This window comes from Helianthus annuus, chromosome 10 (genome assembly GCF_002127325.2).
Source record: "Helianthus annuus cultivar XRQ/B chromosome 10, HanXRQr2.0-SUNRISE, whole genome shotgun sequence".
In the NCBI taxonomy this organism is placed as follows: Eukaryota; Viridiplantae; Streptophyta; class Magnoliopsida; order Asterales; family Asteraceae; genus Helianthus; species Helianthus annuus.
In genome coordinates, this window is record NC_035442.2 from 29363906 (window position 1) to 29388019 (window position 24114).

At 38.1% G+C, this 24114-nt stretch overlaps 1 protein-coding gene across 1 annotated transcript; it reads right to left on the reverse strand.

Annotated features, from left to right (window-relative positions):
* Positions 1–825: 825 nt before the first annotated feature.
* LOC110880885 (nuclear cap-binding protein subunit 3-like) lies at positions 826–9181 on the reverse strand. The gene is made up of 2 exons (XM_022129319.1): positions 9032–9181; positions 826–1350 (listed from the first exon to the last, which is right to left on the reverse strand). Exons 1-2 carry the CDS (start codon positions 9179–9181, stop codon positions 826–828), a joined length of 675 nt encoding a protein of 224 aa, XP_021985011.1.
* Positions 9182–24114: the final 14933 nt, after the last annotated feature.

A 24114-nucleotide genomic window follows, 5' to 3' on the forward strand; every position in this document is an offset into this window, starting at 1 on the left:
CTACTATTAATACTATAACCCGGCTATTTAGGACTGTATCCCTGCTGACTCAGACTACTTAGCCGAGGGTAACGTCACCGCCAAAAGCGGGGCCTACCACAATTTGCATTAATAACTTAATTCATTATCTTTCAATAATCCGACCCTTTAGGATTGTATCCTTGCTGACTCAAACTACTGGGTTGAGGGTAACGTCGCCTTCAAAAGAGGGGCCTACTACAATAACTAAGATAATCTCTTAAACAAGTGCAAAAGTGCGAAAATAATCAAAGGTTATACTAATACACATGTCGGATCCAAGTGATTCATCTTGTCTATCTGTTTTTATTTTATTTTATTTTTCAGCATTTAGTTAGTTTTTATTTTTCTTAGTTTAAAACATTTTTCTCACTTTTTGATTTGATTAGACGTTGAGGATAAACCGGTATTAAAAGCTCTTGTGTCCTTGGACGACCTCGGTATCTTACCAACACTATACTACGTCCACGATGGGTGCACTTGCCCATATGTGTGTTTAGTGTTAGTGAATATCGTGTTTTATAAATTTAAAACTTGGCTAAAAGTGTAAAAAGGGCTTAATTATATATTAAAAACATATACACACTGACACGCATCAGGGTACTGAAACGGAATCCCCCTCGCACGGACATCCGTGCGTTTGATCTTCTCCGCCTCGGTGGTTCCGGAGGCGGCTGCTGTTCTGGCAGCGGTGGCGGTGGCGGAGTGACCGCCTGAAAACGAGAATCCTCAGAAGGATCCTGCTGCTGCTGAGGTGTTGGGTTAAAAGGGGGAGTAAACTCCCAATGGTACGAGGCAAACCTTGCTTCATAGCTGTCTGGGCCTCGGTATGGTGAACCGTGAAAGGGACGATCCATCTGAAATTTCGATGGGATGCGTCGGCGTCCCACTTGGTGGCATCTCCGAATCGGGGTCATCATCCATATCCATAGCGTGGTCATCGGAGAAGTGATCTTCTGGTCTCGATGGGTTAAAACCCACTGGTTCTTGCACCTGATTTACCGGATTGAACCGGCTCTGGAAGTACGGGGCCGGGTCCTCAAAGGCACGGTGTGAACTCGACCGTTGAAGTGGAAGGAAGGAATGGCGAGAATCGTTGGGCTCGTTCTCGGACTGCGGCCTGAAAGAGTGATGGTACCAAAGTGAGGAGCTTAGAGAGACAGAACGTCTCGCAGGCTCTAAGTATGTCCTCCAATCCTCTTGGGGACTCGTGCTCATCGTCACTGATAGAGTTCGTCGGTGAGATGGCCCAGCTTCATGGTCGTGGCTGGTGAAGATTGGGGCATTGTCGCCTCTTCCTCGTCCTCGAACACGTGGTGGCATCTTCTGTTCCTGTCAAACAACAAAGGAAACAACCAAGAAAACAATAAAGGACAAATAAAAGATTAGAATTAGTCCTAAGTCCTTTTGCCTAGACTTGGAAGTCAAGGAATGTGCAACTGTGCCATTGAGATTAAACACAAAAGGCTAGTGTTTAATTCACTCAATGTTGGCTCTGATACCAACCTGTCACACACCGATATTTCCACGTATTACCGGTGGGCCCGGTGGGGAGTATCGTGACGTAGTTGATATCATCATAGTCAATAATCACAGTTTAATGCACAACGGAAGTCTAAAAGTAAAATATTACAAACCGAATTGAAAGTAACAAAGTATTACAAGCGGAATGTAAAGGATCCACATGCGGATCAAAACAAAAGAGATAATGTGCAACAGATTTTCAAGTGATAAAGCTTGCATAATTCTTTATTTAAGTTACTCAGGAGAAACCAGCCTATTCCGCCTAGTACCTGCACTTAACCTTTTGGAAAATACGTCAGTTTACACCGGTAAATACAATTAACTGGTACTTTTGAAAATGTTTTAAGAAAATTGATTTAAATGCACTAGGCACAAATAATCTTTTATAACTTGGGTAAATTATTTAAAAATAAACTTGTAAAAGAATTATATGTCTGTTATACGTTCAGTAGCCCGGGCTGAATACCGGGTTAAAGATTAATAGACACACCACATAATATATCCCACGACGAGTTATTCTCGATCAGGCGGGTACATTATTTTTACATACGCACCGGCAGGTGCATGCCTACACCCCGTGCTTAAGTAGTGGCCATTTCAATGAATGAGCCGAGGATATCCAGGACATTGTCGTTAACCCCCCCCCCCCAATGGCTTAAAACAAACAAAACTGATTAAACAGATTATCTCAATGAATTAACCTTCATATGATTAAAAATTCAATACCCGACCAAGCGGTATTTTCTATACCGTACCCCAAGCCCGTATAAGGGAAAATAAGTTAAAAGTATTTACCTGAGCAAATTATACAAATTTATCCCAGCCGTATACAATCAGCAAGTGCAAATATCTTTTACTGGGCTCCTAAATCTGGAACGAAGGTTTTAATAACCTATTAGATTCCTAACGGGTCTTACTTAAGTTTAAACTTAGACCGGTTAGTTTTAAAGGAGATATACGGTTCAAAACGCAAGATTAAGCGAAGACCGGATTTGAATGTGGTTTAGACCCGACAAGTATGAAGACTTGTATAATATGAGTAAACTAAACACATTCTGGATTTTGAGGTAAAATGATAAGGTTTGACCCGTTTCGGTCAATTTATGCAAACTAGTCACATAAACCGTACCGAACGCGAAAATGCATAACGGGTAACCAAAAGAGTCATGTACAGGTTTCCTAAGTTAATATGCTTAAAATGTGTTATGATATCAGTAGGATACCTTCCATTATGCCCAAAACGAATTTAAAATCAATTTATACCCTGAAGGGGTATTTTGGTCATTTTTAAGGTTATAAAAGAGATTAAATATTAATCTGAGGTTCTGGTCTGAAATGATCAGTAAAAATATTTATTTTTGTAAGTCATAACAGTAGGGTATTGCATATATGTGAAATTTATTATTTTTAACCAAACTATGCACCGTAGGGGCATTTTGGTCGTTTCGCATAAGGTTTAAAGGTCAAAATTGGAAATCTGAGTTCAAAACTTTTGCTTACTGTTAAAGTATAAAAATTTACTTAAAACATCAGTAGGTATTAAGTCTTATATGTCAAAAATACTTTTAATCCATACTAGGCGTTTAAAACGCGTAAAAAGTCGGTTTTAAGCGATTATCAGGTTATATAAGGAAAGCTGAGATTTTTATCAGTCCAGAAAGCTTAAAATATTTTATTTAACATATAAAATCAGTAGCAAAAGGTTTGGTATCAAAATGTTATGTAAAACCCATTTTATTAGCAAAAGGGGTATAACCGTTAATTTCCGAATCAAAGCAAGAACCCAATGTTATGGACAGTTTAAAAATAAATAAAAATCTTAAAAAATCCCAAAATATTATATTACATCAGTGGGTAAAAAGTTTGGTGTCGAAATTTGGGTTTAAATAGGTTTTATGCTAGATATGCCGTTTAATTAATAAAAAGCTTTCAAATTACGATATTGAGCATAACTCCTAATTTAGACCTCAAACTTATGTCAAATTTTTAGGACAAGTTTATAAATCAATAATAAAGGTTTTTGTCCTCTCACATTTTCAAAAATCTTGTTTTAATGTCAAAAGGGCAATATGGTCAATTTTAGGCACTTAACGGAAACATGCAATGAACTAGGATTACAAAGGAAGCACATTGTATAAACTCAGAGGGTTATACTAACATGTAGCATGGTCCTAATGAAACCTTAAAGCATATCTAAAACAAGCTAAATCGGGTTAGAACTGGAAGTCAAAGCAAAAGTCTTCTTTTGCGACTTTCGGTTCCGAACCGAGCCTAAACTCAGAATTGTCGGGTCGAACATGCTTAGACATGTTCTTACATTATTTACCAAGTTATTTTAGTGTTAAAACAGGTTCTATAACTTCTACATTGCTAATTATGAATTTATTTGCCAAAATAGCTTCTGTTGACTTTTTAATATTAAGTTTGACCCGACAATTGACCAAGTTAGAGTGATAATCAGAGGGTGCCCTTTTAAGGACTTATTACCCACATAATTACCAACTCATAGCCACTTTCAATTCGAAAAATCACTGGACCATTAGTGGTTAATCACTAAGTCAAAGCTTAATTACGACGGCTTTGGCTTTTGGTCATTAGACTAATAAAACATGAACTAGGAAGGCTAAGAATGCTTACAAAGGCTCTTAGCACGAATTAGGAGCTAAAGGAAACTTGCTATAAGTCCAGAGAGCTCCAGAGAGTGAGTTGTGATTAATTTTTGCAAGTGAGCACATTGAACTAACAAACAAGAAGCTTCTATAGCCAAATAAAATTCACAAGATCACTCCACATAAGTCTAAGATTGATTCCAGATCATCCCAGGTGTCCCCTATGCATGAAATACCATTGGTATAGTCCCTGAATTCGAAAACCAGGCTTCTAAGGCGGTGGAACAGGCTGAACAGGCATCTGTCAACATTTTCTGCACCTGACAGTCTTACGCGGCCCGCGTAAGACTTGCCTTATGGCCTATGCGGCTCGCGTGAATGTCTGATCCGGTCAACAAGTTTTAAATATTGCAATTTTGGTCCCTGGTCCCTCTAAACTTGTTTTAACTATCGTTTATTGCACTTTTAACCCCCAAACTTGACTTTTAAGGGTCTTGAATCATTAATCATTTAACAATAGTGTAGGATCGTTGTTGGACCCGAATGAGTCGATCAGAAGAGTTGTTTATCCGATTCAAAGGCGGAATCAATGAAACGGACGCTCAAACTAATTATAATGCCTCTTGTATTGATTTAACACTGATTACAACCTGAGAATAGTTTGGCAGCACTTCGTTACAATTTCTGAATCCCGTGCCAAATGAACAAAAAAGTGCACTATATATAGTAGACCTAATTTCGCTCCAATGACTAAGATGCACTTTCGGGCGAAATCAGAAGTTTCTGATTTCGCTCCAAATGACCTTTGGTCATTTCAGGTGAAATCACATTCTTCTGATTTCGCTCCAAATGGTCTTGGACCATTATGAGCGAAATCACACTCTAATTCTCTAACAACTGTTTCTCGAACCTCGTGCACTGATTATCCTAACCTATCCTATTACATGATACAAGACGAAGTCAATAGACGTGATGCACCAACAGACTCCCCCTCGGATATTGACGAAGTCTTCAGTGACTATTCTCTGTCATGACACCTCTTCGGTCTTGATTATTCAGCATTCTTACTCAGATTGTAACAATATGATCATCCTTCAATCTTTATCTTTGATCAGCTTCTCTCTTTGACTATTAAGCCAGAATCTCATCACTGACTCTATCATCAACAGCTTCATCATAAGGCTCCCCCTTTCGTCAAGCTTCCGTGCTTTTAGGGATCGACACCTAGCTTTCCAGCTACAAGCTCCTCCTAACTTTCAGCTTGTCTTCAGACTCCCCCTTTGACTCAGCTCTCGGGATCGTAATCTGGACTATCTGCAATCACTCATACATTTATAAGTAACAACATTTTAATCATTCAGAAATCGTATTCTGACAATTTAAACCATTTAATCACTCCCCATATCATCAAATTACAGATAATTTGCAATTTCAACAAACAGGATCATAAACTGACTCTTTAACAATATAAGCATCCAAATCCCCCACAGTTAATCATCCAAGTCCAACTTAATGACCTTGGAGATATAACAAACTGTTTTTGAATTTTTAACTTTTAATATCAAGTTTCAAATTAATGAACTTGTTTTATTTTCAGAAACACAATCAGCTTACTCAGATTTTGAAACTCAGCATCTCAGATATCAGTTGTCGAAAATAAAACAAACATCAAAATCTTTTTGTATTTACTAAAAATATAAAGCACTAAAGAAATATGTACAAACATATTTACATACAATATTTTTGTTTGAGTATGCGACAGAGGATCATATCAGTTTTTGACAAGTTACAAGTACCGTTGAGCTTAATTACACATTAAGAATTAACCAATTCACTTAGATTGTCGATATACTGGTCCTACTTAAATTTTCATACAAATTTCAACTGATTCAGGATACAAATTAGATGTTTTAAGAACTTAAACTCATTCATGTGTCCCACCTCTTGAATATACTCCCGTATCCAGAATCCCAAATATTCAGTCTTACAGGTGAGTATACCACAGCTGATATCTGTAAGGGGTTAAATGCGAGGGCCGTGAGAGCTCAGGTCGATACTTCCGTATACGCAGAGAGATGACGGCTTCGACTTTTCGGTGTGTCCCCTTTAGAGGATCTTTTAGTTACAACAGCATACGATTAGCATTTTGCAATGTTTCATCATTTTTTATGCTGAGGGTGGTGCTATATTTCAAACAATGCGAAAAGTATTATTCGGGGACTAGGTCAGAACTTCTATTCAGCAGAAGTCCCGGAATAATACCCCAGATATCACTGAGTATAAAGACCTAGTATCTCAGAATAAGGGACCTTTCAAACGAGATTTCAGGGGTTACCTATATATTCAAGTAGTGTTCCCCACGAAATAAGCAAGTGTTTGAATTTAGGTTTATATCCCGAAAAAGTTTACTAAATGTATAAAAACCTATCGACATATCATCAGTGAGACTGTTTAATCCATTTTAAACTTTACAATTCTTTAGCATACTGTAACTGCCTACTGATGTACTATCATTTCCTCTTTTTACGCAAAACTCAAATTTTTGAATTTTATCATGTTTTTGGATTTTTCAAATTTTCTAATGTTTTTTGTATTTTCTGACAATTTTTCTCCCTCTAAAATGCAAAATCATTAAAAATTTGACAACACGATACTAATAGCTTTGTCTCGCCATCCATTTTCTGCTGACTATGAATCATTTGCACAAAAAAAAGTAATTACCCCCATGATTTACAACACATTGATTTTTTACAGTTTGAAAACTGTTTTTCAATCTGGTGAAAGTAATCATGTTTGTTCAGCCGTGAGGGTTTCGGCGTATTCAATCAACATATATTCAAACAAAATTAAAAACAAACATATTTTTGGTTTTTTAATTTTTTTTTTAAGTTTTTAGAGTTTTGAAAATATTGTTTATTTATATACAGAAAACAATCAAACTAAACTCCCTGTTCAACCAAACCAGGGTCCTGCAACCTCTTCCTGTGCCAGGCTGCTCCAACTTCCTTTTTCACAATCTTCAGCTTCGTTGAGCACCTGCACATTCAGACATTATCAATTACTTGAACAATTTAGCCCAGGTCTGTTGGACCTTAGGCATTTCAACACAATAATTTTCATTCAATTTTGGAAATTCTTTGTCACTTAAAACTTTTTCAACTTTCTCATCTTTTACCGTTGTCACTTGTTTCTTAGCACTCCACACTTGACCTTTCGGAGTACCTCTTTTGTAAAAGTTTGTCTCTTTTTGAATCTTTTGATTTTGAACAACATTTTTAGATTTCCAAAACTCTTGAGGTTTTGTCATATCAATCGATGTTTTCCAACTTTGTGTTGTTCTCAATCCGGGTGTGTGAGAATTCCAGGTCTGTCTTGAATCGAACCTGTTTGGGTTGAATTTCCAATTTTGATTTGAAGCAAACTTGTTTGTATTGTACCTCCAAGTTTGTTTCGAATCAAATCTGGTTGACCTAGGTTTCACATCCTTAGATTTCTGTTTTTCAACATCAACAGGCTTTGGATTTGGACACTTTCGCGCAACATGTCCAATTTGATCACATTTAACACACTTTCTTTGAAACATCCTTGGCCTGTTGTTGTTTCTTTTTCATAGCATCAAACTCCTTATTAGACTGTTGTCCAAATTTGAGGTTTTCCTCTTCTTTCAAACTTTTTCCTGGAACAAAACTTGTTTTTGCCTGAACATTTTGTGTTTCATTTTTCTTCCAGTTTTGTTTCTTTTTATAACCCAAACCAGCCTTCATGTTTTTCTTTTTGAAACCATGTTTGTTATAAGAACCTTTGTGACATTTACCAGCAAACTTTGGAATCTCAGACTTCTCAATCTCAACCATTTTGAAAACTTTATCAACCTTTTCTGAAATCACATTCTAAATCGGGAATACAACATCTAAGAATAGTTTGTCCGATCCAATCATGGTATAAACCAATCCTTTTGAATCATCATTCAAATTTTTCTTGGATTTTGTGTTTTTCAGATATCCATCATAAAGATTTCCTTCATCTTCATCCTGTGATTCAGACTTACCTTTTGTAGACTCATCTTTCAAAACGCTTTCAACAACCTTACTTACCACCTCTGAATCATTAGCATCATCAGATTTGGAGTAAGTCACATCGATACTTTCAGGTAACTGGTCAGCTATGTTCAAACCCTTTGCCACCTTTTCCTCATCATAAAAAGTATAATTGTTTCTCAATGGTGGTGGTACCTGATGAAATTCTGAACCAATACCCTTTTTGTTCTTGTCAGTATCTTTGTCATCTGGTGTGATGTTGAAAATGCGTTCGAGAATGTACGAAGAGTTATGATAACTTTGAAGTTTGGTAATAACCTTTTCTTTTTCAGCCAAAACTTGTTTGAGATTAGCAACTTCATCAACATACTTGTTTAATTCAATTTGCTTTTTCTCTAAACTGGCTCTCATACATTTCTTTGGTTGTCAAAGTTTCAGACAGTCTTTGATCAAAACTTTTGACTTGTCTCTTCAAAGTATCATATGCCTCTTGTACTCTCTGACTTGACCATTTTAAAGAATCATACTGTTTTTGTAAATCAAGAAACTTAGTTTCTTTTTCAACGCAATCAACACATTTTGCTGCACACAATTGTTGATAAACCTCATTATCCTTTTCAAGACCTTGACATTTCTGTGTCAGTTTTTCAAATTTTAATTTCAAAATTTCTTCTGTTTCAATCCTTTCTTTACATTTCATTTTGAAAACGTTTGTTTCAATTTCTTTTGTTTTTATTATTTTATCTTTTTCAGTACAGGCTTTGCACATTTCTATGCAATTCCTGCACTTATTCTCTTTTTCATCAACCATTTCAACGTTTGATAAATCAGAAAATTTCTTACCTCAGTCTCATTCAGCACCGGTTCTTCTGTCTCAGCTTTCTGATCTTCCTCTTTTTCTTCTTTCTGAACTTCTTCATTCTTCTGTTCTTCTTCAACTCTCTGTTCCTCTCCAGCAGCACGCTTTGCGACAGTCTTCACTTCTTCAATCATCTTCTTCAATTCGTCTTCTTTTCTCTTCTTCATTTCTACCAACTTCGGTAGACTTGCTTCAAAAACTTTTTTTAACTTGTTCATCAAATCCGGCAAGTAACTTTTATCAGAAAGCCTTCCTGTGTTGAAAGTGCCCTCACATGGAAATAAATTGGTTACAGCATCAAAATCCACTTTTGAAGGATCAACTACTGGATTACCCTGTGGATCCATGTAACACTCCAATTTTTCATTCCATCTCTTGGCTCTTTGTGCTTCCTGAAATGGTTCATACAACTTGCTAATCTCCCATCTCGCACTGTCTCTTCTCCACCAAGTATCATGATCATCATTTGCAACAAATGCATATCCAACTGCATCTTCTTCATCGCAAACTTGACTCCAGTCGTAACCTTCATCGTCATGTATAACTGCAAGAGCCCTTGATCTTTCTTCTGATTGCTTCAATCTTGGCGGTTCTGATTTGTTCTGATGGTAAATCGCTTTCTTGTAATAATCTTCTTTGAACGGGTTTTCAGAATCATCATCAGCATACGCATTTCTGCACTCGCGCTTAAAATGACCTTTTTGTTTGCATTTGAAGCATGTCACCTTAGATTTGTCAAATCCCAGTTTGGTAGATGGTCCACCAATTGACTTTCTCCCCGTGATCTCCATGAACCGCTGTGCTCGACAAACAGCACTGGCCATGCACCATCTTATATCCATTAGTTCCATCTCCTCGGGGTCTAATTGATCATAATCTTCTTGCCGATCTTCCCTGCAACGAGACTTTCATACGATTCAAGTACAGATGCCAAGAAAACCATCTGTTGTTTAGCTGACTCTTCGCTGAAATTCTGCCCATTCTTCAAATCCACTGCGATATTACACTGAAACAAATTCTTGGAAGCAGATTGACTTGAAGTGTTTGAAGAAGATCCACTGTGAAAACCACTATGAAGACTTTCATTGTTCACTGAATTTGAGCTTTCTGCAGAAAATGCTGTTCTTGGAGACCCAGCCTGCGGTACATTTCCTCTGTAGTAAAGCTCTACATTCTGCTGATAAGCTGGATTGTTGACTTTAGATCTCTTTATCTCCAACTCATGGCTTTCAAGTCTTTCGATCAGCAAATCCACTGTTAACTCTTCAGGCTTGATTGTGTTTTTCAACATTAGAGCGAAGTATTGCCAATCTTGATCATTTGGCAATGAATCAAACAATTTATCCACCATCTCCTCTTCAGTATATGTGATTTCATATCTGGCCAGCTCCATTTTCAGATGCCCAAATCTTTCGATCATTTTACAAACAGATTCATTTTTCATGCAACTTAATAGATCAAACTCTTTACGTAACAATCTCTTTTTGTTTTTAACAATTTCATTACTTCCTACACACTTTCTTTCTAACGCTTCCCACAAACTCTTTGAAGTTTTCTCTTGTTCAAGTAACGAGATAATATCTTCCCTTACTAATTGTTTGATTAATGTGATCATTTTATATTCAGCCACAACATTTTTTATATCTTTTTCTGTAAAATCCTTTTCATCTATTAACTCTCCTCCTTCTTTCACTGGTGCTTTATATTCACTTTTCAGTTTTAACCAACTTTCCGGAGCGAAAGCTTTTACCCAACCCTCAAATCTGTTTTTCCACCATTTAAAATCTTCAACTTTCATAAGCTTCGGTGGTTTCTGTTGGCTTCCATACATGTTCTCGAATTTCAAATTCTCTGAGATTTCCTTCGAATATTATCTCATCTCAGATCTTCTATCTGTCGATTCGGAAGTGAATGCGTTGTAGAATGTGTTGTAAAATTCTTCACCACTGCTTGACATCTTCAATCACCTGAGAACAAACAAACAAACTCAATCAGTTTAAACAGTATCAAATATTCTGAAATACACCGACACTCGATTGTCGTGAAATGATTTTGACTTGAAAAAGTTCACTTTCGAGCGAAATTAACACAGATGCAATTTCGAGCGAAATAGAACACAAAGCACTCTCGAGCGAAATCAAGTATTAGCACTTCGAGCGAAATCAGACTTTATGACTATCGAGCGAAATCTGTTTGACCTCTGGAGCGAAATCAGGTCGACTTTCGGAGCGAAATAGCAGTCTTTGCTATTAGGAGCGAAATCAAACTAACTCTTGGAGCGAAATCACGATTTTAACAATTTGGGGCGAAATCAACATGTTCTCGGAGCGAAATAAGGATTAATCAGGAGCGAAATCACTGTTTTGTCAGTTTGGAGCGAAATCATGATGTATTTTAGAGCGAAATCAGGAGTTATCCATATGAGCGAAATCACTTCGGATGTCGATTTTGGTCATTTTTAGGTCGAATTTTGTCCTGTAACTTTCAAGGCTTTGTTAATATCCACTAATACACATTCTGTGAAAAATTTGGCCGATTTTAACCGTGGAAACTTGTTCAGTTCGAAAAAGAAGGTGTAGAAGACAGAAAACTGATGCAATTGAGCTAAACTCTTCCTCCTATGCTCTGATACCACTTGTAGGATCGTTGTTGGACTCGAATGAGTCGATCAGAAGAGTTGTTTATCCGATTCAAAGGCGGAATCAATGAAACGGACGCTCAAACTAATTATAATGCCTCTTGTATTGATTTAACACTGATTACAACCTGAGAACAGTTTGGCGGCACTTCGTTACAATTTCTAAATCCCGTGCCAAATGAACAAACAAGTGCACTATATATAGTAGACCTAATTTCGCTCCAATGACCAAGATGCACTTTCGGGCGAAATCAGAAGTTTCTGATTTCGCTCCAAATGACCTTTGGTCATTTCAGGCGAAATCACATTCTTCTGATTTCGCTCCAAATGGTCTTGGACCATTATGAGCGAAATCACACTCTAATTCTCTAACAACCGTTTCTCGAACCTCGTGCACTGATTATCCTAACCTATCCTATTACATGATACAAGACGAAGTCAATAGACGTGATGCACCAACAAATAGGCCTTCGGTTAGTTACAAGGTCACCCGAACAGTCTTGAAATGCAATATTAACGCATTTAACCTTTATTACTTGTATTTAATGCTTTGATTATTTATGTGCGTTAAAACTTTACGAATTTAATATCCGTTATTCTTGGGATAAAAATAAATTATCACAATGTTTTTAGGATTGTATAAAGGTCACTCAGGGGTTACGTTCAACATGTTGACACCTTTAACCCCATTATTTCATACGATCCTTATTTTAAGCACAAACGACTTCCAATGTTCGTCAAATTATTCTTTAAATAATACGAACGTCGTGTGAGGTCAATCAGAGGCACAAGGTAGGCATGTTGACACTTTGGACCCTTTTATTCACATATTTACATTGTTTGACAATTTCAGTCCTTCAGAATAATTCCCTACACGTTTAAAGTCCATGACACATGTCTTTATTATATTGGTCGCGTTTTTATGAGGTGTTACAATTCCGCTGCAACGTTTTTAGGGTGTGACAGAAGTTGGTATCAGAGCCATTGGTTGTTAGCGAACTAGATGTTTTCGGGGAAAACACTAGACTTCAACCGGAGAATATTGAAATGAAAAGTCCAAAATTCTCGAAGCCAAGATTTTTAAATAAACATAGAAAATATTTTATCATGTATGAAAACCATTATGTGTTTTATGTGCATACGTGATTTTCTGTTTATTTGGCCTTATTTGTTACTGTTTATGTTGATTACGCACTTACCTATACGGTTATGTGTGTGTCACAGATGTCGCACCAACACGAGGTCATCGAGATCCACGACTCAGGTTACGAGCCAGATTTCGAGACTTCACCCAGACCTACGCTGCCAGAGACACCTATCATGGCTCCTCAGATGATTGGTACTACTGAGCTTACCTCATCTTTCCACGTCAATTCTACTGCTTTTGCCAGCCAGGTAGACCCCCGATGCGCTTTCACTAGCAACGGGTGGATAGATGATGATGATGATGTACCTCTCTCAATCCATGAGACGGGACGATCATCTGGCATTGTACCAGTTATCGATGATGTGATCAGGGGTGTCCCTACTATCGGAGGATCTTCAAATATCGCACCAGTGGTGGACGCCACTACCATCACGGCTCGACCCTTAGAGCCATCAGACATCCCACCTGCTGCTGTGAATGAGCCTACTACTGAGATCCCTCCACTTGTTTTGTCTGATTCTTCTTTGCCTGTTTTAGAGCCACGCACTTCTTCTACGCCGCTTTTAGTTTATTATCGACGTAGGAAGAGGATTAGGCCCGCTGGAGATAGGGTAGATCGATATTGCCATTGTGATTGCCAGCTCTCTGCATTGCGCAGAGACCTAGACATAGCTAAAGGAAAGGCGAAGTACCTTGAGGAACATATGGACGACCATGAGGAGTTGAAGGTTATAGATGACATCGCGAGAGACGATATGCATTGGAGGGTAGTGGATTTGGAGAAGCTTGTTCAGGAGATGTTAGAGTCTCTAGGTTTGAGGCGTTGATGATAGTTGTTTGTCTGTTTGTTTGTTTCGTAGTTTGATGGATTGTATTGTTAGACATTTTTGATGTTCTTTGTGTTTGTGGCCTGCGTGCCAGTTTCATTATTGGATATTATTTGGGAATTTTGTGTGAACTTGTTTATGGGTGTCGATGTAGACATGCCAAGAATAGTCTTTTGTGCTGAAAACAAGTTTAAATAATTTCTATAATAAATACCAATGATATACTTTTGGTTTAAAATTTCTCATTAAAATGTGGATATTGTACATGCGCAATGTTTGGTCCACTAACATTTAATGATTGAATTATTTTTGGTTATCGTCTTATGTGGATATTATTGTTATGATAATAGAAACGACGAAATGCCGCCAAAAGCAAGACAGGGTACTGGATTACCTACCACACCGGAAGAGTTGGCTCAACTCATAGCCCAACACGTTAATACTGCCATGGAACAGCTCAATGCTAACCAAAATGATGGTCAGGGACGTGGACGTGGTGCATACGTGTCACACCCCCAAAATCCACAAGCGGAGTATCACTGCACGGAGGCGTGACTGACCAGGATCAAGCCACCAATCATATTGAACATAGCATATAAATAAATATAAGACCCAACACAATATAATTGGTGTCCAAACAAAACGTAGTTTAAGTTGTAAGCGGAAGCATAATGTTTAAAACCAAAGTATAATTTCAAATATATCAAATGTTTAACATGGCATATGACTGACTATCCACGTCCCACAACGATCACGCCTCCTCGTTCAAGCTCCATAAGCACCTAACAACCTGCAAGGCATGTAACAACGAGTCAACAACAAAGTTGAGCGAGTTCACAGTTGGTGTTCATTGTTAAGTTGTTTCAAAAACCATGAGTTCATTTGTAAGTTATAAGTTAACCAGTTTACCTTGTTTCCCAAACATATCCATAACCAGTGGGGCTTCCCCATGTGAACCACTAGACCCGTTTACCATATCGACCACTGACTAAAGTAAGTTGGCGCCCTGCCGTCAATGTCTATCATCATTGACTAGTGCCCAGATCCATTAGTTCACGCCCGTCCTCTGCGACACGGTGTGAGGCTTGTCAAACCTAAATAGCGCTATCTAACTAATGACCCGCTCGCCATTGGCCTGGCGATTAAGTCGAAATAAAAGGAGGGACTTCATGATAGAGAGTTTTGGTCTAGTAACCATGTTGTCACCCTTCAGTAAAGAGGGTGTGTACGAAATCCCCAAACCGGGAGATTACGCAGGTTCCGATTATATTCTTATCACGTGTTGTCACCCTTCAATAAAGAGGGTGTGTACGTGTCTCAAACCAGGAGATCACGCAGTTCCAATTTAAATCCTTTACCCATTCCCAACCCTTGGGAATCCCATGCCTTGTGGAAAGTGTGAACTCACCTCGGTTTGCTCGGTATGCTTAATTACTTGTGCACAAACAATTCAATCAAAGCCTGTAATATGCACGTATACACAATCAGTTTATGTTTGCAAGGTTTCACATGAAATCTAATATCACAGAGTGTGTTTGGCAGTTAACATCATGCAACACATAAACAGTCAATCAAGTTCATACAAGTCATGCTTCACATAATGATTTCTCAGTCTATTCTAACATAGTTAACCATTAACAGATTTAACAGACCTAACAGACTTAGCTGGCTTAACTGAGTTAACTGACTTAACTGAGTTAACTGACTTAACCGAGTTAACTGACTTAACTGAGTTACTGTGGTGGATTTCCAACTTGACGAACATTAGTGTTTGTCGCGAACACTCTTCGGCGAAATCCCCTAGGCGACAAAATCACCCAGACGACGAAATCACAAAGTGTTTTTGTCGATTTTCAGTTTTCGTCGAGGAATGGGTTTTCGTCGGGCACAGCGTGTTCATCGTCAACAGTTACGAAACACAGAAAACCTTAATGATCATTATCTAGCATTTACATAATCAATCATCAACATAATCATATACCCAGCATAATCATCCATGGCAGTTTCAATAGCATAGATTTCTAGTAACTAACTATCATCAACATGACCCTAATGTTCATACGATTGCAACAACCAGTAACTTTTAATCATCAATCAAACTCGATCAATACAAGGACCACAGTTTCGTGCATAACATCACCACCCACATATCAAACCCTAGCTTACCCACCACCCACATATCAAACCCTAGCTTACCCACCACCCACAATCGATACAATCACATAAATCTAATGACTAATCACAAAAATCATCATTTAATTATGATCATGAGCACTACATAGTCAACAGTTAATAATGATGCCCAACTAATAACAACGATAATCTCAAACCCATAATCATCAGTGATTAAACACTAACCGAGATAAGAAGAACAATGAACCGTTCCATATAGAAGGCTTCGAGACCTCAATATTGCCGTCGCACAGGGACAGGGAGAGAGAAGGTCAGAGGTGACTAGGGTTTACCAGTTACAGTTTTTGCGTAAAGGTTATAAACAAAACACTATATCTTATCGTTACTGGGCTAAAGGCCCATTATGTTTTCGCCGGCCTGCTTCTTGACGAAAACACCAAAGTGTTTTCGCCAAGTAGTGTTTTCGCCAAGGTGGGTGTTTTCGTGGGGGTAGGGGTGTTTGGCAAAGGTTCCTTTTTTTATTAATTATACAAACACATCATCAATACAGAACATATATCACATACACACTTATAATACACACCATATATATATATATAAAAACAACACTTTGTGAACAAGTATTAAGTCGAGTAGAGACCTTGAAAACTCGGGTTATCACAACACGGGCAAGGTTTTGGTGGGGCACATAATGGAAATCCTCCAGGTAAAATGTGATCGGAAAGTTTTAGTAGTTCATGTGTTATGTTATCATTGGAATGAATTCCTGATTTCTATTAACATTAATGAGCAGTGCACGGATGTACATATAAAACATTCCAGGGTTGTAACCCATGAACATTTACCGGTGCTGAAGGACCCTTAGACATCACCCGATGGATTGAGAAAATGGAATCTGTCATGGCAATCAGTGGTTGTGCTGCTGATCAACGGGTAAGATATACTTCTTGCTTTTTTCTTGATGAAGCACTGTCCTGGTGGAACTCGCAAGTTCAAATTTTGGGTGAAGACGCTGCCTACGGTCTGACCTGGAACGAACTTAAAGAGATGCTCCTGAAAGAGTACTGCCCGCACAGTGAAATTCAGAAAATCGAGACCGACTTCTGGAACCTAACCATGGAAGGCCTGAATATCAGAGCTTACACATCTCGTTTTAACGACTTGGCAAGGTTAGTTCTATGAATGGTAACTCCTGAATATGTAAAGGTAGAAAGGTATATCTGGGGATTGTCACCACGAATTCACAGTATGGTTACATCCGCGAAACCTACCACCTATCTGGGAGGCTACTACATTGGCAAAATCATTAACCGATGACGCTGCTCGCAAAGGTAGTCTTGATAAAAGGGAGGAAACCGGGAAGTCGTCAGGCAAGGCCAAAGCAGATGCGAAATCTGAACGGTCGGAGCGTTCTGGGACTAAGACAGAAGTTACAAAGAAGCGCAAGTTCGAGAGCTCGAAGAAGGAGACTGAAGAGAAGCGCGACAGGAAACGTAGTTCGAAGAAGGCATATGCAGCAAGTACTAGTGGTACTTGAAAGGATGGCACAAAGAGATGGTCGAGGTGGATCGGAGAGAAAGACTCGCGAAGAAGAACAGAAGAAATGTATCCGATGCGGACGAAATGGGCATGCTACCCGCGAATGCTTTGCCGGATATACTACGGAGGGAACGAAGCTTGAAGGATGCTTCCAGTGCGAGGAACAATGATATATGAAGAAGGATTGTCCTAAGGCGGGAGGTCAGAATGCCAGAGGTAGAGCGTTCGAGCTAAACGCCGGAAAGGCACGTGACGATCCTGCTGTTGTCACTGGTATGTTTTTGATCAATAATTATTCCGCGTTCATACTTTTTGATACTGGAGCTGACTTGAGTTTTGTCTCGAAAAACTTTGAACCATTCCTGTGTTCACCTACAAGTAAGCTAAATAAGAAGTACTCGATAGAACTAGCAAATGGTAAACTGATAGAGACTAGCGAAGTCGTACACCACTGTAGTATTCAGTTAGGCGATCATAAATATAGTATTGATTTACTACCAGTGGAGTTGGGAAGCTTCGACGTAGTTGTGGGAATGGATTGGATGTCCAAGAACAAAGCAGAGATTGTTTGTGCGAAGAAGCAAGTGCGGATACCTCGTCCCGACGGTGGTGAAGTGATAGTTATCCATGGAGATCGTTCGAGTCGTGTGTCGAGTGTTGTCAGTGTTATGAAGATGCACAAGATGTTGCGGAAAGGCTATCCTGCGTTCTTAGTTAACGTGATGGATACAAAGGCCGAATGTAGGAAGATCGAGGAGATTCCTATTGTTCGTGATTATCCAGAAGTTTTTCCTGAAGACATACCTGGATTACCCCCTGCAAAACAGATCGAGTTCCAAATCGATCTGGTACCTGGTGCTGCACCAATTGCAAAATCTCCCTATAGATTGGCACCATCTGAAATGAAAGAAATGTCGAACCAGCTTCAAGAGCTACTAGACAAAGGTTTCATTCGACCGAGTTATTCACCGTGGGGTGCGCCTGTTCTGTTCGTAAAGAAGAAGGATGGATCCTTCAGGATGTGTATAGATTACAGGGAGCTGAACAAGTTAACTATCAAGAATCGGTATCCTTTGCCGAGGATTGATGATCTGTTTGATCAGCTTCAGGGATCCAGCTACTACTCAAAGATAGATCTGCGTTCAGGATATCATCAGTTGAAGGTTGCTGACGAAGACATTCCAAAGACAGTCTTTCGAACACGATACGGCCATTATGAGTTCCTAGTCATGCCCTTTGGTCTAACTAATGCGCCAGCTGTGTTCATGGATCTCATGAACAGGGTATGCAAACCCTACTTGGACAAATTCGTGATAGTATTCATCGACGATATACTTATTTATTCGCGAACCAAAAAAGATCATGAGCATCATTTGAGGTTGATTTTTGAATTGTTGAAGGAAGAGAAGGTGTATGCCAAGTTCTCTAAATGGAGTTTTGGATTCGAGAAGTTCATTTTCTCGGACATGTTATAAATGAGAAAGGTATACATGTAGATCCATCCAAGATTGAAGCAATTAAGAATTGGGAAGCGCCGAAGACTCCGTCGGAAGTGCGACAATTCTTAGGGCTTGCTGGGTATTATCGGAGGTTCATTGAGAACTTCTCTAGAATAGCGCAGCCATTGACGCTATTAACCCAGAAAGAGAGGAAGTTTGACTGGACGGAGAAGCAGGAGAAAGCTTTTCAGTCATTGAAGGAAAAGCTCTGCAGTGCACTTATTCTTTCCCTTCCTGAGGGAAGCGAAGATTTCATTGTTTACTGTGATGTTTCACGTTTGGGTCTTGGATGCGTTTTAATGCAAAGAAACAAAGTGATAGCCTATGCATCCAGGCAATTGAAAGTGCACGAGAAAAATTACACAACACATGATTTGGAGCCTGGAGTTGTTGTGTTTGCTTTAAAGATCTGGAGACACTACTTGTATGGCACGAAATATACGATTTACACGGACCATAAGAGCCTCTAGCACATCCTCGATCAGAAGGAGCTCAATATGCGACAACGACATTGGGTGGAGTTACTCAACGATTATGAATGTGATATCCGTTATCACCCAGGGAAAGCAAACGTTGTTGTAGATGCGCTCAGTAGGAAGGAACGGGAAAAGCCTCTATGTGTGCGTGCTTTAGGTTTAACTATACAAACGAGTTTGACCGATCGAATTCATGATGCACAGCGAGAAGCTTTGAAGAATGACGGTTTGAGAGGAGAAGGTTTGAAGGGCTTAGAATGTAAACTGATATTGAAAGCGGATGAAGTAATGTACTTCATGGATCGAGTTTGGGTTCCGTTTAAAGGTAACCTCCGTGAATTGATTATGAACGAAGCTCATAAATCCATGTATTCCATTCACCCAGGTTCTACCAAGATGTATCAGGACATTAAGGAGTTTTACTGGTGGCCGAAGATGAAGAGAGATATTGCGGCCTACGGGAGTAAATGTCTGACATGCTCTAAGGTTAAAGCAGAGCACCAGAAGCCGTCTGGGCTTCTGCAGTAACCAGAGATCCCTAAGTGGAAATAGGAACATCTTACGATGGACTTTATCACCGAGTTACCCCGTACGTCGCGTGGACACAATATGATCTGGGTAATTGTGGATCGATTGACAAATTCTGCTCATTTCCTGGCACTTAAGGAAACAGACAATACGGAGAAGATATCGCAGCTATACCTTAACGAGATTGTAGCCCGTCATGGAGTACCAGTGTCAATCATTTCGGATAGAGACAGACGATTTGACTCCAGATTTTGGCGATCTCTCCAGAAACCGTTGGGTTCTCATTTGGATATGAGCACTGCATATCATCCTCAAACGGATGGTCAGAGCGAAAGGACTATTCAGACATTAGAGGATATGCTGAGAGCATGTGCTATTGATTTCGGTGGAAGTTGGGATACTCATTTACCCTTGGCAGAGTTTTCTTACAACAATAGTTACCACGCCAGCATAAAAGCCGCTCCGTTTGAAGCCCTGTATGGAAGGAAGTGTCGATCACCATTCTATTGGGCTGAACTCGGCGAGAAGCATTTGACCGGACCCGAGATTATTCAGGAGACCACGGACAAGGTTATCCAGATCAAGAATAGGTTAAAGGCTGCCGCGGATCGACAGAAAAGTTATGCAGATAACCGAATGAAACCGCTGGAATTTCAAGCTAGTGATAGAGTTATGTTGAAGGTATCGCCATGGAAGGGCGTTGTGAGGTTTGGGAAAGGGGGAAAGTTGAGCCCGCGATATATAGGTCCTTTTGAAATCGCCTCTCGAGTTGGACCAGTTGCATATAGGCTCAAGTTACCACAGGAGTTGAGTGGAGTTCATGATGTGTTTCATGTCTCCAACCTGAAAAAGTGTCTGTCTGATGAGACACTAATTATACCCCCTGGAGAGGTTCGAGTGGACGAAAAACTAAGGTTTATCGAAGAACCAGTGGAGGTTCTGGATCGGAAAACCTAGAAACTCAGGAGGAGTAAGATTGAGTTGGTCAAAGTCCGTTGGAATTCTAAGCGTGGACCCGAGTTCACCTGGGAGCGACAGGACCAAATTCAACAGAAATACCCTCACCTCTTCCCACCGAGTGCGAAAACGAAACCTGTAAAGTAGAATTTCAGGGACGAAATTCCTTAAACAGGGGGAGACTCTGACACCCGGCCTCTCAGGCCATACCGAACAATAGTAATCTATATAGTGAACATGTAACATGACAATTATGGCTGACTGAGATGTTAATATATGATATTTGATGTGATGGTAATTTTAGATGTGCATAAAAATTATGTTGGCAACGATAAAACTAACGCTTATCGCGTAACGTTTAAAATGCGAAACGAATGTCGGTGACCACCCGATCAGTGTTAAAATCCTAAAAATAGCCTGTTATGATTAGAATAATAATTTTAATCATATCCATGTGGAAAAGTAATTTAAAACTCTAAGAAACTCTATTTTTCGAGTTTGAGCGCGTACCGCGCGATACTGCGCGAATTAGACAAAATACTGTCAACGCAGCCAGTCAAGGCAACTGGTAATTATTTCAGTAATAATTTTAAGTGATTATTTTTATAGAACGATAAAAATAATTTAAAACACACTAAAATGAGATTAAAATGCTAGATAAAATACCCGGTATTCAATAAAATACCTGTTTTTGAACTAATATACATATAACATATGTACGTATATATAAAATGTGTGAGATGGGACATATGTGGCGGCACCATGGCTGCCCAAATTGTTCTTGATTCTTGCATTTTGGACACTTGTCCACCATAGAGAATGATGAAGATGATTATTACTCCAACATCTTCCATAAATTGCATATTCTCAAGAAATACACTTAAAAACTTCATTCTCTCTCTCTCCTCAAACATTTCGGCTGAACACTCCCTTAACACACTACCATTGCATTTTCAAAATCAAAACATGAAGAATCAAGGTCTTTACATGGTGATTTGAAGCTCATAAGGAAGTTTGGAGGTGATTTCAAGTGGATTCAAGCAAGAACAAGTTTCATATCACCATCTTTTACTAAAAAACCCATCTAAAATCTTGAAGGTATAATATATTTCATTAAACATTGTTCTTGATTCATAATGATAAAGAAGATAATAAAAGTTTTTCTTGATTCTTGAATCTAAACATTAACTTGAAACTATCAAACAAATAAGTTTTGAACAAAATAAAAATCGGTGTATGTATGTGTGTGTTTATGGCCGATTATGTGTGTATGTATGTGTATAAGTTGTATCTTGACTTTTGATGAAAAGATCTTGATTTGTTTGATTTCTTGAAAATATGATGATTAAAGGAATTGTTAGTTGTCAAATAAGAATGTTCTAAAGTGATTAGAGATTTGAAAGTGAAATATTGAAAAGTGAAATTTTGGAACTATATGTGTATAAATTTCGTATATATATGTATGTATATGTGTATGCATGTATGTTAAAGTTGTTGTGTAATCATAAAAGTAAAAGATTTGAGTATGAATGAACATCAATGATTGAAGGATTTAAAGTGTTATATATGATATTTGAAAGAATAAGATGTTAGTGAGGTTTTGATGTATTGAGATCATATTAGATGATAAAATTATGATATGAGCATACTAGATGCATATACTTAGACATGCATGATGATATATGATCTTAAAAAGATTATTTGAGTATGATTGAGTAAAAATTAGTTATGAGCAGAATATAAACACTAAAATGAAGTTATTTTAAAGTGTTAATTGACTTATAACTTTGTCATAATGTTTGCTAGCTTTGCATGTTGTACATGGTGCATTAAAAGTTGTAAAATACGTGAAATCGCATGATTTATGTGACTTATACAAAAACTGCACTAATCTGATTATAACTATTATTTTAATCAGTAAATAACATGTATTGTGTTAAAATATCAAGTTGTTTCGAGTTGGGATGATTATAGTAACGTTTAACGCAAAACTATGCGTTAAAACGGTCAAAAATCGGCTTTTCAAGTGATTTTTATAAAACTGATTTAGATCAGTAAATAAACTGATATTTTTAGTTTAAAAATAAGTATTTTAACTAATTTTAAGTTTACTTGGTGTTTGGTTGGTCATACGTGACTTCCGACGCCCGAAAACGTTACCGAATCGCTAAAATACGTATTTTTCAATGTACATTAGTGTGGGTAAAATTTTGGGTAAACTTTATGTGGAAAAATGTGTCATGTGATTTAAACATAAGAATATGTAAATATGTTAAGTTTTTAACATGATGTTAGAAATCTAGCTTACGCATGTATGCATGTACGTTTTGTGCGGTAGAAACAATGAAAATTGTGTTAGACGTGAAACTTATTTGTTGAGCATGAAATTTGATACATATATGATATTTTATGTATATTTTCTTTAAAAATGACAAAATAGATAAGTTAGCAATATTTCGCGTGTTTCGGTGTAAAATTATATGAACGTTTATGTATATATATTACGACGCGCAAATCGTAGATATATTGCGTATAAACGGGAAGTTAACGGATTTACACATTAATGGTCACCAATAAAATCGTCCAAGTCGCAAAATCATAAAAATATATATATGTGGACTCATGTATATATTAACGTGCCAATATAATCCAAAAATAACAACTTTTCGAGATAATCTCAAAGTTATGTGATAATTCTAAGAAACGGAGAAACTTAGGATACTTGTGTTATGTATATTGATTTAGAATCGTTCCTATATTAGGACGTGTAGAAAATCAATCTCTGGGATTGCGCTATTTAAAATACGCACCTAAAGGTGAGTGTCACTAAACCCCTCTTTTTACTGTTTTGTATATATTTTGGGGGTAGAACGCGACAATAAAAGGGTTTAAGAATGTTTTTGAAATAAACATACATTTTAATATAAAATATATATTTTCGTTGAAAATATATGAAATTTGATAAGTCATACGTTTCGAAGTAAAACGTTTTTGATGAATGAATATTGGAAATTGGGAAAGTACGTTATTTACTAAGCAAAACGTGACCGTACAGTTGGGACGAATTCCATACTGGGTCTCAAATGATGGAGTGTCAGGGGGATTCGTACAACGTCGTGTATTAAATTGTCATATTAGTAGGATATATATATTGTACGTGAGGCAGACATCATATTACTCTACAAGAAGACCCTGCGCCTATGATGTCGTTTAATCATTTAAGTAATGTACTCGAGGAATTGTTGGTAGATCTATCGGGTTGACAACCCCGTCGTGACCGGTCGCCCCGTATCAAGTCAAACGACGAAATGATATTCTGTTTA